Here is a 14171-nt window from a genome sequence, read left to right as displayed (position 1 = left end):
GCGATTCTGATTGGCTCTTAGATCTTAGTAAACATTCGAATCGGCCGAAACCAGGAAGCGGCGGCCGCCATTTTGTGTATTTCACTCTGAAAAAAAAGAGTGAAAACAAAGTAAGGGGGCAATGAGGAGAGTTACAGACCCCCTAACAATTGTAAGGGGGTCAAAGAAGGACAGAAAAGTACAAAAAAAACATTTATTGATTTTAAAAAAAATCACGGGGTACGCGTACGGTAAGCTCACGGTAAGCGTACGGTAAAAAAAATAAAAATAAATAAATGAAAATCAGATTTAAGAGTTTAGAAATTAGGGAGCTCTAAAAAGAGCTGTTGTGTTTATGGAGTCATTTTTTTAGTGGTACTTACAAGTAAGTACCGATGCAGAGTCTAAGGTTCAAGAGGAAGACTCTGTTCCCTTCATCATTGAAGTGCACACCATCTCCTCTATAAATGTCTTGCATGTCGTAACGCAAGTTGTTGTGGTAAATGGCACCCATACCATAGTCACGGAGGAAAGCAGAAACAGATTTGTTGACGTGCTTTCTTGCTTTGTCAATCTGTGGACAGAAATGATTGGACCAGTTCCATTTTTGCCTTTGGCATATGTTGGAAAACACAAAGGCAGTTTTAGGGAAAAGTGTAAACAGTTGTGCAAAGGTGTCCTTCATAAGCATTTCCAGACCTACCCCAGTCAAAGTGCCTAGGTCATTGCCACCACAGTGCACTATTATGAGGTCAGGGTGTTGGATTTGCATGAAGGATTTCACCAATGGCATCAATTGGTGCCACTTTAACCCTCTCTGACCAATCCATTTAATGTCTACATTTGGCAAAGCAAGGTCTCTCACCATATCTGTTTTCTCTGCAAACTTTTCACTCCAGAAGACATAGCTGTGCCCTACAATCCACACTGTGAACATCTTCAAAGGAGAACTGGATGCACTCAGGAGGTGTCTTTCAGTAGAATGGCAATATGAAAATAAAGACAGTTTGGAAATGGAGGCATACATATTTTTTACAAAACAAAAAGAACTGATTGGCTGTTTCATACCATTCTAGAATAAAAAATAGGCTGTATGTGAAAATTAATAGAAGCATGTTTTGTATTGGTACAAAAAAATGTGTAACCAAAGAACAGTACTATGGATTTGCAGTTAGGTTTGAAAAGTCAAGCACTCTTGCTCTGTGGAATTGAAACATTGTGTGTCGAACTTCTGACCTAACTGCACACAGCAGTGTTCCATGAGCTGTTGCTATGGTAGCAGGCAGAAGTCAAGTTGGGGGAAGGGTACTAGGCAGAAGTCAAGTTGGGGGCAGGGTACTTTTGGAAAAGGGTTGGTTTTCAACCAATAGAAATGTGTCATTACATTTGAAAAAAAGGGGGAAGCACTGAGATTTGAAACTTACATGTATATGTGTGGAAAAATAGAGGGAAAGTTTGCCATTATCTGGTTCTGCTGAGAGGAGAGAGGTGTACAGAACAGAGATCCTGGCTCTGATAATCTGCTGTTTGAGTGACACATTTCTTTCACAACTAACTAAATTTAAAGGTGAGTTTACAGTTTGAGAGGGGATGTATGTGGTAACTTAAGAAATGAATAATAGAAATGGGAATTGTTTTTGTTGTAGTTACACATGGTGGATTCATAATGTGTCAGTCTGTAAAAGAGATTTTCACTTGGCCCGAAAAAAAAAGAGCAGTAAGTGTGCTTTCAAATTGGCAAAGAAATTTCGTTTTGGCACTTATGTGAAAACATGACTCTGTGTGCATAGAAGAATTATAGGCAGAAATGTATTGCGTCTTGCTCTGGTGATTTCACAGTTGCAGTAGATGGAAAAGAGGAGCGAATTTTTGGGGGAAGAAGCAGAGGCTTAGCACACACCCATGTGCTTGCCATGTATAGTCATGCACAGTAATTAGAAGCGGGTGGGGTTTTCAGGTTTAAGTCTGTAATGCAAATACATTCAGCATCACTAAGGCTGGTTGCCCCTGCTGGAGTGTAGGCAGTCACAGAGAATACACACGGTGGTGGTCTGAAAAAAAAACAGCTTGGACATGTGCATTTAAATAAATTTAAAAAAAAGGTTTCAGAATGTGTCAGTCTGTAAAAGTGATTTCAAAGTGTAAAAAGAGATTTTCACTTGGCCCGAAAAAAAAAGGAGCAGTAAGTGTGCTTTCAAATTGGCAAAGAAATTTCGTTTTGGCACTTATGTGAAAACATGACTCTGTGTGCATAGAAGAATTATAGGCAGAAATTTATTGCGTCTTGCTCTGGTGATTTCACAGTTGCAGTAGATGGAAAAGAGGAGCGAATTTTTGGGGGAAGAAGCAGAGGCTTAGCACACACCCATGTGCTTGCCATGTATAGTCATGCACAGTAATTAGAAGCGGGTGGGGTTTTCAGGTTTAAGTCTGTAATGCAAATACATTCAGCATCACTAAGGCTGGTTGCCCCTGCTGGAGTGTAGGCAGTCACAGAGAATACACACGGTGGTGGTCTGAAAAAAAAACAGCTTGGACATGTGCATTTAAATAAATTTAAAAAAAAGGTTTCAGAATGTGTCAGTCTGTAAAAGTGATTTCAAAGTGTAAAAAGAGATTTTCACTTGGCCCGAAAAAAAAAGGAGCAGTAAGTGTGCTTTCAAATTGGCAAAGAAATTTCGTTTTGGCACTTATGTGAAAACATGACTCTGTGTGCATAGAAGAATTATAGGCAGAAATTTATTGCGTCTTGCTCTGGTGATTTCACAGTTGCAGTAGATGGAAAAGAGGAGCGAATTTTTGGGGGAAGAAGCAGAGGCTTAGCACACACCCATGTGCTTGCCATGTATAGTCATGCACAGTAATTAGAAGCGAGTGGGGTTTTCAGGTTTAAGTCTGTAATGCAAATACATTCAGCATCACTAAGGCTGGTTGCCCCTGCTGGAGTGTAGGCAGTCACAGAGAATACACACGGTGGTGGTCTGAAAAAAAAACAGCTTGGACATGTGCATTTAAATAAATTTAAAAAAAAGGTTTCAGAATGTGTCAGTCTGTAAAAGTGATTTCAAAGTGTAAAAAGAGATTTTCACTTGGCCCGAAAAAAAAAGGAGCAGTAAGTGTGCTTTCAATTTGGCAAAGAAATTTCGTTTTGGCACTAATGTGAAAACATGACTCTGTGTCCATAGAAGAATTATAGGCAGAAATGTATTGCGTCTTGCTCTGGTGATTTCACAGTTGCAGTAGATGGAAAAGAGGAGCGAATTTTTGGGGGAAGAAGCAGAGGCTTAGCACACACCCATGTGCTTGCCATGTATAGTCATGCACAGTAATTAGAAGCGAGTGGGGTTTTCAGGTTTAAGTCTGTAATGCAAATACATTCAGCATCACTAAGGCTGGTTGCTCCTGCTGGAGTGTAGGCAGTCACAGAGAATACACACGGTGGTGGTCTGAAAAAAAAACAGCTTGGACATGTGCATTTAAATAAATTTAAAAAAAAAGGTTTCAGAATGTGTCAGTCTGTAAAAGTGATTTCAAAGTGTAAAAAGAGATTTTTACTTGGCCCAAAAAAAAAAGAGCAGTAAGTGTGCTTTCAATTTGGCAAAGAAATTTCGTTTTGGCACTAATGTGAAAACATGACTCTGTGTGCATAGAAGAATTATAGGCAGAAATGTATTGCGTCTTGCTCTGGTGATTTCACAGTTGCAGTAGATGGAAAAGAGGAGCGAATTTTTGGGGGAAGAAGCAGAGGCTTAGCACACACCCATGTGCTTGCCATGTATAGTCATGCACAGTAATTAGAAGCGAGTGGGGTTTTCAGGTTTAAGTCTGTAATGCAAATACATTCAGCATCACTAAGGCTGGTTGCCCCTGCTGGAGTGTAGGCAGTCACAGAGAATACACACGGTGGTGGTCTGAAAAAAAAACAGCTTCGACATGTGCATTTAAATAAATTTAAAAAAAAAGGTTTCAGAATGTGTCAGTCTGTAAAAGTGATTTCAAAGTGTAAAAAGAGATTTTCACTTGGCCCGAAAAAAAAAGGAGCAGTAAGTGTGCTTTCAAATTGGCAAAGAAATTTCGTTTTGGCACTTATGTGAAAACATGACTCTGTGTGCATAGAAGAATTATAGGCAGAAATGTATTGCGTCTTGCTCTGGTGATTTCACAGTTGCAGTAGATGGAAAAGAGGAGCGAATTTTTGGGGGAAGAAGCAGAGGCTTAGCACACACCCATGTGCTTGCCATGTATAGTCATGCACAGTAATTAGAAGCGAGTGGGGTTTTCAGGTTTAAGTCTGTAATGCAAATACATTCAGCATCACTAAGGCTGGTTGCCCCTGCTGGAGTGTAGGCAGTCACAGAGAATACACACGGTGGTGGTCTGAAAAAAAAACAGCTTGGACATGTGCATTTAAATAAATTTAAAAAAAAAGGTTTCAGAATGTGTCAGTCTGTAAAAGTGATTTCAAAGTGTAAAAAGAGATTTTCACTTGGCCCAAAAAAAAAAGAGCAGTAAGTGTGCTTTCAAATTGGCATAGAAATTTCGTTTTGGCACTTATGTGAAAACATGACTCTGTGTGCATAGAAGAATTATAGGCAGAAATGTATTGCGTCTTGCTCTGGTGATTTCACAGTTGCAGTAGATGGAAAAGAGGAGCGAATTTTTGGGGGAAGAAGCAGAGGCTTAGCACACACCCATGTGCTTGCCATGTATAGTCATGCACAGTAATTAGAAGCGAGTGGGGTTTTCAGGTTTAAGTCTGTAATGCAAATACATTCAGCATCACTAAGGCTGGTTGCTCCTGCTGGAGTGTAGGCAGTCACAGAGAATACACACGGTGGTGGTCTGAAAAAAAAACAGCTTGGACATGTGCATTTAAATAAATTTAAAAAAAAGGTTTCAGAATGTGTCAGTCTGTAAAAGTGATTTCAAAGTGTAAAAAGAGATTTTCACTTGGCCCGAAAAAAAAAGAGCAGTAAGTGTGCTTTCAAATTGGCAAAGAAATTTCGTTTTGGCACTAATGTGAAAACATGACTCTGTGTGCATAGAAGAATTATAGGCAGAAATTTATTGCGTCTTGCTCTGGTGATTTCACAGTTGCAGTAGATGGAAAAGAGGAGCGAATTTTTGGGGGAAGAAGCAGAGGCTTAGCACACACCCATGTGCTTGCCATGTATAGTCATGCACAGTAATTAGAAGCGAGTGGGGTTTTCAGGTTTAAGTCTGTAATGCAAATACATTCAGCATCACTAAGGCTGGTGGCCCCTGCTGGAGTGTAGGCAGTCACAGAGAATACACACGGTGGTGATCTGAAAAAAAAAAAAAGCTTGGACATGTGCATTTAAATAAATTTTAAAAAAAGAGCAGTTTGTGTGCATTGAAAATGGCAAAGAAATTTCGTTTTGTGACTATTGTGAAAAGAAATGTAGTAATATATTTAAATACAATAAAGGATTTTTTTTTTAGTTTTTTTCAGGTATTGCTGAAGAACAGTGAACAAAATTTAAGATGCCTACAAAATCTCGAGTTCAAAAAACTCTAAAAAAAAAACTATATTTGAGGACAACTGGAGGACCAAAGTTAGTAGAAGATGCTGATGTTGGGAAAAAGAAAAAATCTTCTGGTAAGCAAAAAAGACAATTCCTAAACAAAATATTGAAAACAAACAAAAATGTACAAAATGTCTGTTCTCGGAAAAATGTAACAAAACCTACAGAACAGCAAAAAATTGAGGATTTAGTTAATGCAAATATACCTTCTGCAATTGAAAAGTTTAACATAAACAGAAAAACAGCATTTAAAGAGATACGTAGAAAAATGTTTCAGAGAAGAGTTATGTCCAATTTGATAAAGGATATAAAGAAATATAAGCAGAAGGCTAAATATTATAAGAGAAAAAAAGAAATTGAAGCCATTGCAGCAAAAGCATTAGAATTAAAAAGGAAACTATTCATATTAATTTTGAATAGGATGCGTACATTAGATAAAATGGTTAATGTACTGAAATCACAAAGCAAAAGCAAAAGAGTAGTGAACAGAACAAACTTTTGTAAAGTGTTTTTAGGAAAGTGGATGCATAGTTCAAGTAGTGAACCTTTTTTTAATGAAGAAAGCTATTTTCAAAGCAATAGTTTGCTGCATGCAGTTGACACCAGAGGTCGTTCATACGAAGTAAAAAACGGTTGCATAATGGAGAAGGAGATAATGGTTCCAAGAGATGAGGTACAAGTGATGGCAGATGAGGCAATGGGGAGACGTCCTAAAGCCCCAGTGTACACTTGGAATTGTAGTAGTATTTGCACTGTGCGTCAGGAATCTATTGACAGATTTCGAGAGTTTCTAAGAGAATATAGTAAAAAAAGTGTAAAACAAAAGATTAAGGTGCTTCAAAGTCTGGATCCATGCAGAGTGAGAGAGAATACTGGTTTGCAGGGTCATTCTCTTGCTTGTCTATCTAGAAAAGTGTGCAATAGTGTTTTCCATCATTTTAGGATGCTGGCTGTTCATCATACTGAAATAAGAAAGTTTGTGAGACGGTTGTATTTTGCCAAAAGTCCAGCAATAAAGTTAAATGAATTGAATAGGGCTCTGTTCCGAGGAACGGTATCAGATGTAGAGAAGGTTGTTGATGAAATTCAGTTTTGTTACTTTGGTCCTGAACAAAACAGTGCAGAGAAGGACACAATAAATGAGGCAGAAGTGGAAGAGAATGTAGAACCCTCTGTAAGTAACACATTTAATGATCACATAACAAAATTTGCAATAGTCTCTAATGAAAGACCAAATGTTACTTGTATTTGTTGCCGCAGAACTCATTATAGAAAACAAACTAGGAATGTTGATCTCTACAGAAAGAGTGAAAATGAAGATAATTATAAGTGGATGGATTTTGCCACATATATATTTCTTGAAAATTGTTTTGAATTGGGTGAAGATCAGCGTATTTGCAAATACTGCTACAACAAGTTAGAGGAAAATAGAATGCCGACCAGAGCTGTACATAATAATTTAGAATTGGATGCTATTCCTGCTGAACTTTCTGAATTAAATACATATGAGTCTATACTCATTCAATGTGTTCATCCGTTCCAGACCATAGTACGTATGGAGCCCAAAACTGGTAAATTACCTCCTTCAGATTTACTGAGAGGTTTAAAAGGTAGAGTGGTGTATTTGCCCTTGGATTTGAAAAAAAATATGGAAACTATTGATGCAGATACTTTGGAAACTGAACCATTAATTATTCTGGTTAATGGTGTCCCTACAAAGAATAAGAAGATTTGGCAGGAGCTGGTAGATGTGCGGAAAGTACAAAGAGCAAATTTGTATTTGAAAAAAAATAACAAATGGTATGAATCAATTTATATAGAAGAAGAAGAAGAAGAAGAAGATTTACAAGGAGACACAGAAACACCAACTGGACAAATTGAAAAAGTGGACAAGTCAAAGGAAGAAGAAATTTATGAACATTTTAGCATACATCCTCTCCATTCGAAAGAAGTTATGGGAGACAATATTGATCTCTTTCAGATGAAGAAAGCAAAAGGAAATCCTGTGAGTGTATGGGAGGAGAGCTTGGAAGCTCGATGTTTTCCCCAGCTGTTTCCTAAAGGAAAAGGAGGACGATACGATGAACGTCCGGAACAGATTCCAGCTTCTGAGTATCGGACTACAAGACTATATGCTGAAGATCCCAGATTTCGACAAAGTATCCCTTATTTGTTCCATCTTTTATTTGAAAGCGACTTGTCTGCACTGTCTTATGCAGTAAATCACATTTTAAAAAGTGGAGTACATTTACAAAATGTGTCTGCTAAGGATTTTATGGAGAAAGTGCAGCACCGAGATGATCATTTGGAAACACAACTGATCAATCTGATGGCTTGTCAGCGTGGGACAAATGAATATTGGTACCGACGCCATGGTGAACTAAAATGCATGTTACGCAACTTAGGAACACCAACATGGTTCCTTACCCTAAGCTGCGCCGAGTACGCTTGGGATGATTTACTGGATTTTCTACGAGAGGCCAATTCAAACATTGAAAACATCGAATACAAGACAGCAGGAGAACTGTGCTCATTGGATCCGGTTAATGTTTGCAGATATTTCAATCATAGATTTGAGGCTATGATGTCCTTCATCTGCAATAAAAAAAATCCACCCCTTGGAGAAGTAGTGGATTTCTTTTGGAGAAAAGAGTACCAGGCAAGAGGTGCTCCTCATATTCATATGCTGCTGTGGATCAAGGATGCCCCAAAGTTTGGAACAGATACTGATGAAGCAGTGTTATCTTACATTGAAGAATATGCAACATGTGCTATACCTCAAAACACAGAAGAGAACAAGTTAAAGGAGCAAGTTCTACGTTTCCAAAGTCATCGGTGTGGAAAATACTGTCGACGGAAATACAAGAGCAAAGAAAAATACTACACTAAATGTCGATTTGGATTTCCTAGACCTGTTCTTACAAATGGAAGAGTCAACAGTTTTATGTCAGCTGTGAGACATACTATCACAAGAAAATCACCTAAGAATACCTACAACCTTAAAAGAAAAGAAGAATCAAAAAATATAAATGACTACAACCCAGTCATTTTATCCATGTGGAACGCTAACATGGATATACAGTATGTTGCTGACAATTCCATTGCTGTTGCTCGATATGTAACGTCTTACATTACGAAATCAGAAAAAACAGAATTGAAGGAAATGTGGGAAGAGATTTCTCACGAGAAGACTGTCAGTAAGAAGCTGTACAGTTTTAGTTTGAAGATGTTATCGCATCGAGAAATTGGATCCTACGAATGTTCAGATAGGTTATCTTCTGCAAGTCTCTACTCGAAGTCAAGAAGAATAATTTGGGCAAGTTTAGGCCTTGCAGCAATGAGAAATCGGGTACTGAAATCTGTTGGAGAAATTGAATATTTGGCCGAGAATGACCCAGAAAGTACAGACATATTGAAAACAAACATGTTGGACACATATTATCCCAAGAGAAGTCATCATCTGGAGAACATGTGTCTCTATGAAGTGCTGCAGAACTACATTTATTCACGGAAAGCTGCAGAAGACATCAACAGTGGAAAATATAAAGTTGTTGGTGAAGAAGGATGTTTGGTGAAGCAAACCAAAGGAAGTTTGATAAATCACCGGAAGCTGAGTTGCGACACTACCGACAAGAAAGAATTTTACTACTTGGCTCTTTTACAGTTGTTTAAACCATGGCGTACAGAGGATGAACTACTGGGAGAATTCCAGAGCTATGAAGATTCTTTTAATGCTTGCAAAGACAGCATACAATGCAGTACATTCTCAACTTATCTGCAAATGTTAAATGAAGAAATTGAACAGGAAACTACAATTGCAGCAGAAATAGCTAGAGACAGTTCTCAGGACAGCCAAAGTTCAGGAACACACAGTCAAGATCCCCTAGGACAACCAATCGTTGAAAATGAAGCATCAATAGCCATGAATGAAGTGGAAACGGCTATGAATCTAGCTCAAGAAGAATTTATAGACTTAGAAAATTTGGAAAGACAACTGAATCAAGAGCAGCAACAAATTTATGAAGAGATCAGAAACAAAATTGATCACGGATTTCTACATATCAAAAAAGAGTGCTCATGCACATCATTTCATCCAATCAGGATGTATGTAAGCGGACAAGCTGGCACTGGAAAAAGTTTCCTAATTAAAGTCATCAGAAGCTACCTAAAGCAAAAAACGGATTCTACTTTGTCTTGTGTGGTTACTGCTCCAACTGGGTTAGCAGCATATAACATAAAAGGAATCACCTTACATCGTTTGCTAATGTTACCAGTGGAGCATGAGAACAAAATACAATTCAACAAGCTAACTGGAGAAGCATCCTTGGAAGTTTCACGAGTATTGAAGAAGATGCAAGTTCTCATTATTGATGAGGTGAGCATGGTATCAAACTTAATGCTTGCCTTTGTGCATTTAAGAATGCAGCAAATTTTGAAGACAGACTATGACGTGTTATTTGGTGGAAAACACGTCATAGTTTTTGGGGATCTTTTGCAACTTACTCCAGTTAAAGGACAACCAGTGTTTAATACTGTGACACATGAAGACACGAAGAAGTCATTGGGAAGCATTGGAAATACAAATATTTGGTCCTTCTTTGAGTACAAGGAACTTACAACTAATATGAGGCAAGCAAACGATGAAGAATATGGAAGTATTCTGAAAGATATCAGGATTGGACTACTCACAGATGTTGGGAAAAAAGCATTACAGAGTCGGCTGCTACATAATTTATTTCCAAAGGAAGAAATAGTTGCAGAGAAAATATACAAGAATATTGCAGAAAACAAAAGTGTCATCTGCTTAATGCCAACTCTACGTGAATGCTCAATATTTAATGAGGAGCTTTTGAAATTGGAAAAGGAAGACATCAGGAAATTGGAAGCAGTGGACAAAATTGAGGATGGAAGAATTACAGTCACAGTAACAGGCAAACTGAAAAATAAATTGGACTCACTAGAGAAGAACATCTCCAAAACAGCAGGATTAGAAAAAAATCTTTATGTTTGCATGAACTGTAGAGTGTTTTTAAGGAGAAATTTGGATGTTGAGAAAGGCTTAGTGAATGGAGCGATGGGAAGAGTTGTGGGTTTTATTAATTATCAGAAAAAAGAAGGAATTGAATGTTTACAGATAAAATTTGATCAGATAGAGGAAGTTAAAGACATTTGTCGTTGTTCAGTTCGTTTCATGCTTGTGAAAGACTTATATGTACGTAGGAAGCAGTTTCCGTTTTCACTAGCATATGCTGTAACTATCCACAAGTCTCAAGGATTGACTGTAGATTGTGCATTTGTGAACATTGGTTCAACTGTGTTCAAAGAAGGTATGGCATATGTAGCTTTGTCACGAGTCAAAACATTATCAGGTTTATTCATGATAGACTTTGATGACTCAAAAGTTAGTGCTGATACAAACTGTGTAAAGGAGTATAATAGATTAAGAAGAAGCTATGCTCCTCATTTAGGTCAGTATCCTGTGTTGGAGAAACGTGTAGTTTCTCGTAAAAGGAGAAATGAGAATATCTGTAATGAAGATGTAGAGAAGAGGAAAAAAAAGAGGAGTGATGTAATTGCAAGCAAAAAGAATAAGGAAAATGAAGAACAGGTTGTAGGATGTCATTTTGAAAATAGCTCTGGTGTCAACTGCTACGCTAATGTAGTGCTGAATGTTGCATTTTATCTGGAAAGTTTGCAAGAGCAGATAATAGTAAATCAGGGAAAAAGATTCTGTTCAGAGCTCAGTCTCCTTTTTCAAAAGCTGAGTAAAGATAAAACTCAAATAGAAAGTGCTACTGAAATTAGAAAACTTTTAGATGTATGTTCAGGACGAACACAGTTTTCTCAAAATGAACAGCAAGATGCACACGAATTTTTGATGTATTTTCTTCAGGTAGTGGAAGAAGAAGGAGTTCCCATTGACATTTTTTTTGGTCTCTCTTATAAATGGGAACATAGTTGTGATAATTGTTATAATATATGTGGCTCTATTGTTGATAATGAAAGGTTTATTTATTTGACATTGCCAGAGAGTAAAACAGTCACTTTTGCAAAATTAGTTAAAGATGCTAATCATAGCATGAAATGTGGTGAGTGTAATTCTGACATGTTTTCAACATTAATTTTAAGGGAATACGGACAGTATGTAATTTTAATGATGCAACGATGTAGAGCTGATGGATCAAAATTGGATACTTTAATAAAGAAGTTTACAGGACAGCAATTATCAATTTCAGGAAAAACTTTTGTAACTGTTGCAATAATTTTCCATGATGGACCTACTGTTACTTCTGGACATTACACAGTTTATCTAAAATGTGAAAAAGGCTGGACACTGTGTAATGATTCCAAATTGATTTTCAAACAACGTTTGCCTTTTGATTTAGCAAATTCCTATCTAATCTTCCTGAAACCTAAATTTTAGAGAGATTTGGCAAGATCTGGACAAAATAATTTTACCATTTTACTGGATTACCATTGCAATTTTGTAGAAAAAAGATTTTTAAAATTATCATTTGGCCTAAAGGAAAGATAACCAATTGTAATGTGGACTTTTTTAAATTTTAATGCAATTTTCAAAAACCAATAATTTAGAGATAATCGGTAACTTCTGCACATTTTAATTTATGGAATGCTATTGGACTGCCATTGGAAATTTTTTCAAAAATGATTTAAAAAATTACTATTTGGCCATGTGGAAAAGTAAGCAATTCTATTGTGGACTAAATAAATTATTCAAAAAATTTTCGTGAACCAAAATGTTACAGAGAATTGGTGAGATCTGGACAGATTAAACTTTAGAATTTTAATGGTTTTCCCTTGGAAATTTATTCCAGGAAAAAAAAAAAAATACTATTTGCCCTAAAGGAAATGGAATCAGATGTATTGTGGAGTTATTTGAGATATAATATTGTGATTATACTTCTGAAACAAACATATCAGACGGTATTTTAAAGAAATAACTATTGGTATTAGATGATATTTTTAATGTTAAGTTTAAGTAAAAAGAGATTCTGGGCTTTTTTATTACAATCTTTGTGATTGTTAATTTTTTTTGCCCGCTGTAAAATGATGAATGCAATTGCTTTCACAATTAATAGTGAAATGCAATATATTCTGAAAACAGCAAAAATAAGGCAAAAATATTTTTTAAAAAATGTAAATATGTGTATTGTATTATAAAATGGATAAAAAATATTAATACTTTTTTCTTTATTTTCAGATCGATATAGAAAATTTTCGGAAACTACAACCATTTTAAAAACTATTTTTAAAAAAAACAAATGAATAAATATTTTTTTGAGTGAGTATGGTAAGTTAAAAATAAAAATTGTAGTCTCTCAAGGACTTTGTAATGAGATAAATGATTTTTAGTGTTTTTTTTTAAAAAATAAAAAAAAGGTACGCTTACCGTACGCGTACGGTAAAAAAAAAAAAAAAAAGTTTTTAAAAAAAAAGAAAAAAAAAGATGAAAGATAAGGTTGGCTCTTAAAAGAACCGTTGTGTTCATGCAGGGACAGAGGAAAGAAAGATTGGGAATATTAGACGGTACGACAAGTGTGCTGATCTATTTTACTGTTCACCAGGGAAACACTGGTCTCCCTATAAGTAATTCGATCGTGACAAGTGGCGCACCGTACTTCAACCCTCGCAAACCGAGGGTTAATTTCCAGAGGGCCAGCAAAAGGAGATTCTCCCCCCACAGATGAAGGGCTCACCTGACCTGCAGAAGAAGGAGTCTGCCCTGCAGATGATGGTCCAGGCTGAGCTGCTGTGGATGTACTGGCTCGTCTTTCTGAAGAGTTACCTCCAAAAAGATGACCATGTGTCCTTCTGTGTACTTCCTGGAGGTGTCTCTTCATGGTGTGATTCCCAAAGGAATACTTCCTGTTAGGATTACCTCTAGAAAGTACACGCTTACACAGCTTGCAAGTAACTAAGGGTGCATTCACCTTTTGCTGGCCTTCTGGAAAAGTAAAATACTCCCAAACGTAAAAAAAGGCTTTACTTTCCTCGCTCTCTGCCTCAAGACAGTGCTGCTGGTGCTAGCCTCACTCTCAGAAGAGCTCTGCTGTTCTGCCATCGTATCCCAAAGACAAACCAGCTCCTTCTCCCAAGGGATCACAAGCAGAAATGAGGGGAATGGGTGTGGTGTAGGAGAGTTCTAGAACTGAAAGTAGTTTCAACCAATCAAAAGTTGTGTTTCAAGATCACATGACCTACCGTACGCTTACGGTACGCTTACGGTACGCTTACGGCAAAAAGTACGCGTGCGCGTAAAAAAGACACGCGCTTGCGCGCATGCGCATAACAGTCATTTCCCGGCACTTCCGCGTAACGTGCGCGTGTTGCGTAAGCGCGCACGCGTCCCACGCGCAGTACGCGCGGCTACGCAAAGTACGTAACTATACGCAAGCAGCGTAGATAGATTACGGGCGTTGCGTAAACCGTACGCTTACCGTGAGCTTACGGTACGCGTACTATAAAAAAAAATAATAAAAAAAAAAAAAAAACTGGAAATAAATTTTACATGTTTATTTTAAAAAATATATATAAAAAAAATATTTAAGGATTTTAAAAATTTAAGCATAGTCTTTATAAAAGATAAGAAAATTAAATTAAAAATATGTTTGAAAAAAATGAAGA

General features: G+C 37.0%; 1 protein-coding gene across 1 annotated transcript in view; it reads left to right on the top strand.

The window, feature by feature from the left end:
* The first annotated feature begins 218 nt into the window (after positions 1-218).
* Positions 219-14171, top strand: part of LOC146783975 (uncharacterized) — a 30715-nt gene continuing 16762 nt past the window's right edge. The window contains exons 1-2 of the mRNA XM_085632883.1: positions 219-1546; positions 5443-8237. Coding sequence (XP_085489009.1) covers positions 5485-8237 — 2753 coding nt within the window. The 5' untranslated portion in view covers positions 219-1546; positions 5443-5484. The remainder of the gene's footprint in view (positions 1547-5442; positions 8238-14171) is intronic.

Source organism: Triturus cristatus, chromosome 11, assembly GCF_964204655.1.
Source record: "Triturus cristatus chromosome 11, aTriCri1.1, whole genome shotgun sequence".
Taxonomy (NCBI): Eukaryota; Metazoa; Chordata; class Amphibia; order Caudata; family Salamandridae; genus Triturus; species Triturus cristatus.
The sequence above is the reverse complement of the archived record's forward strand: the minus strand, read 5'-3'. Positions and strand labels throughout refer to the sequence as shown.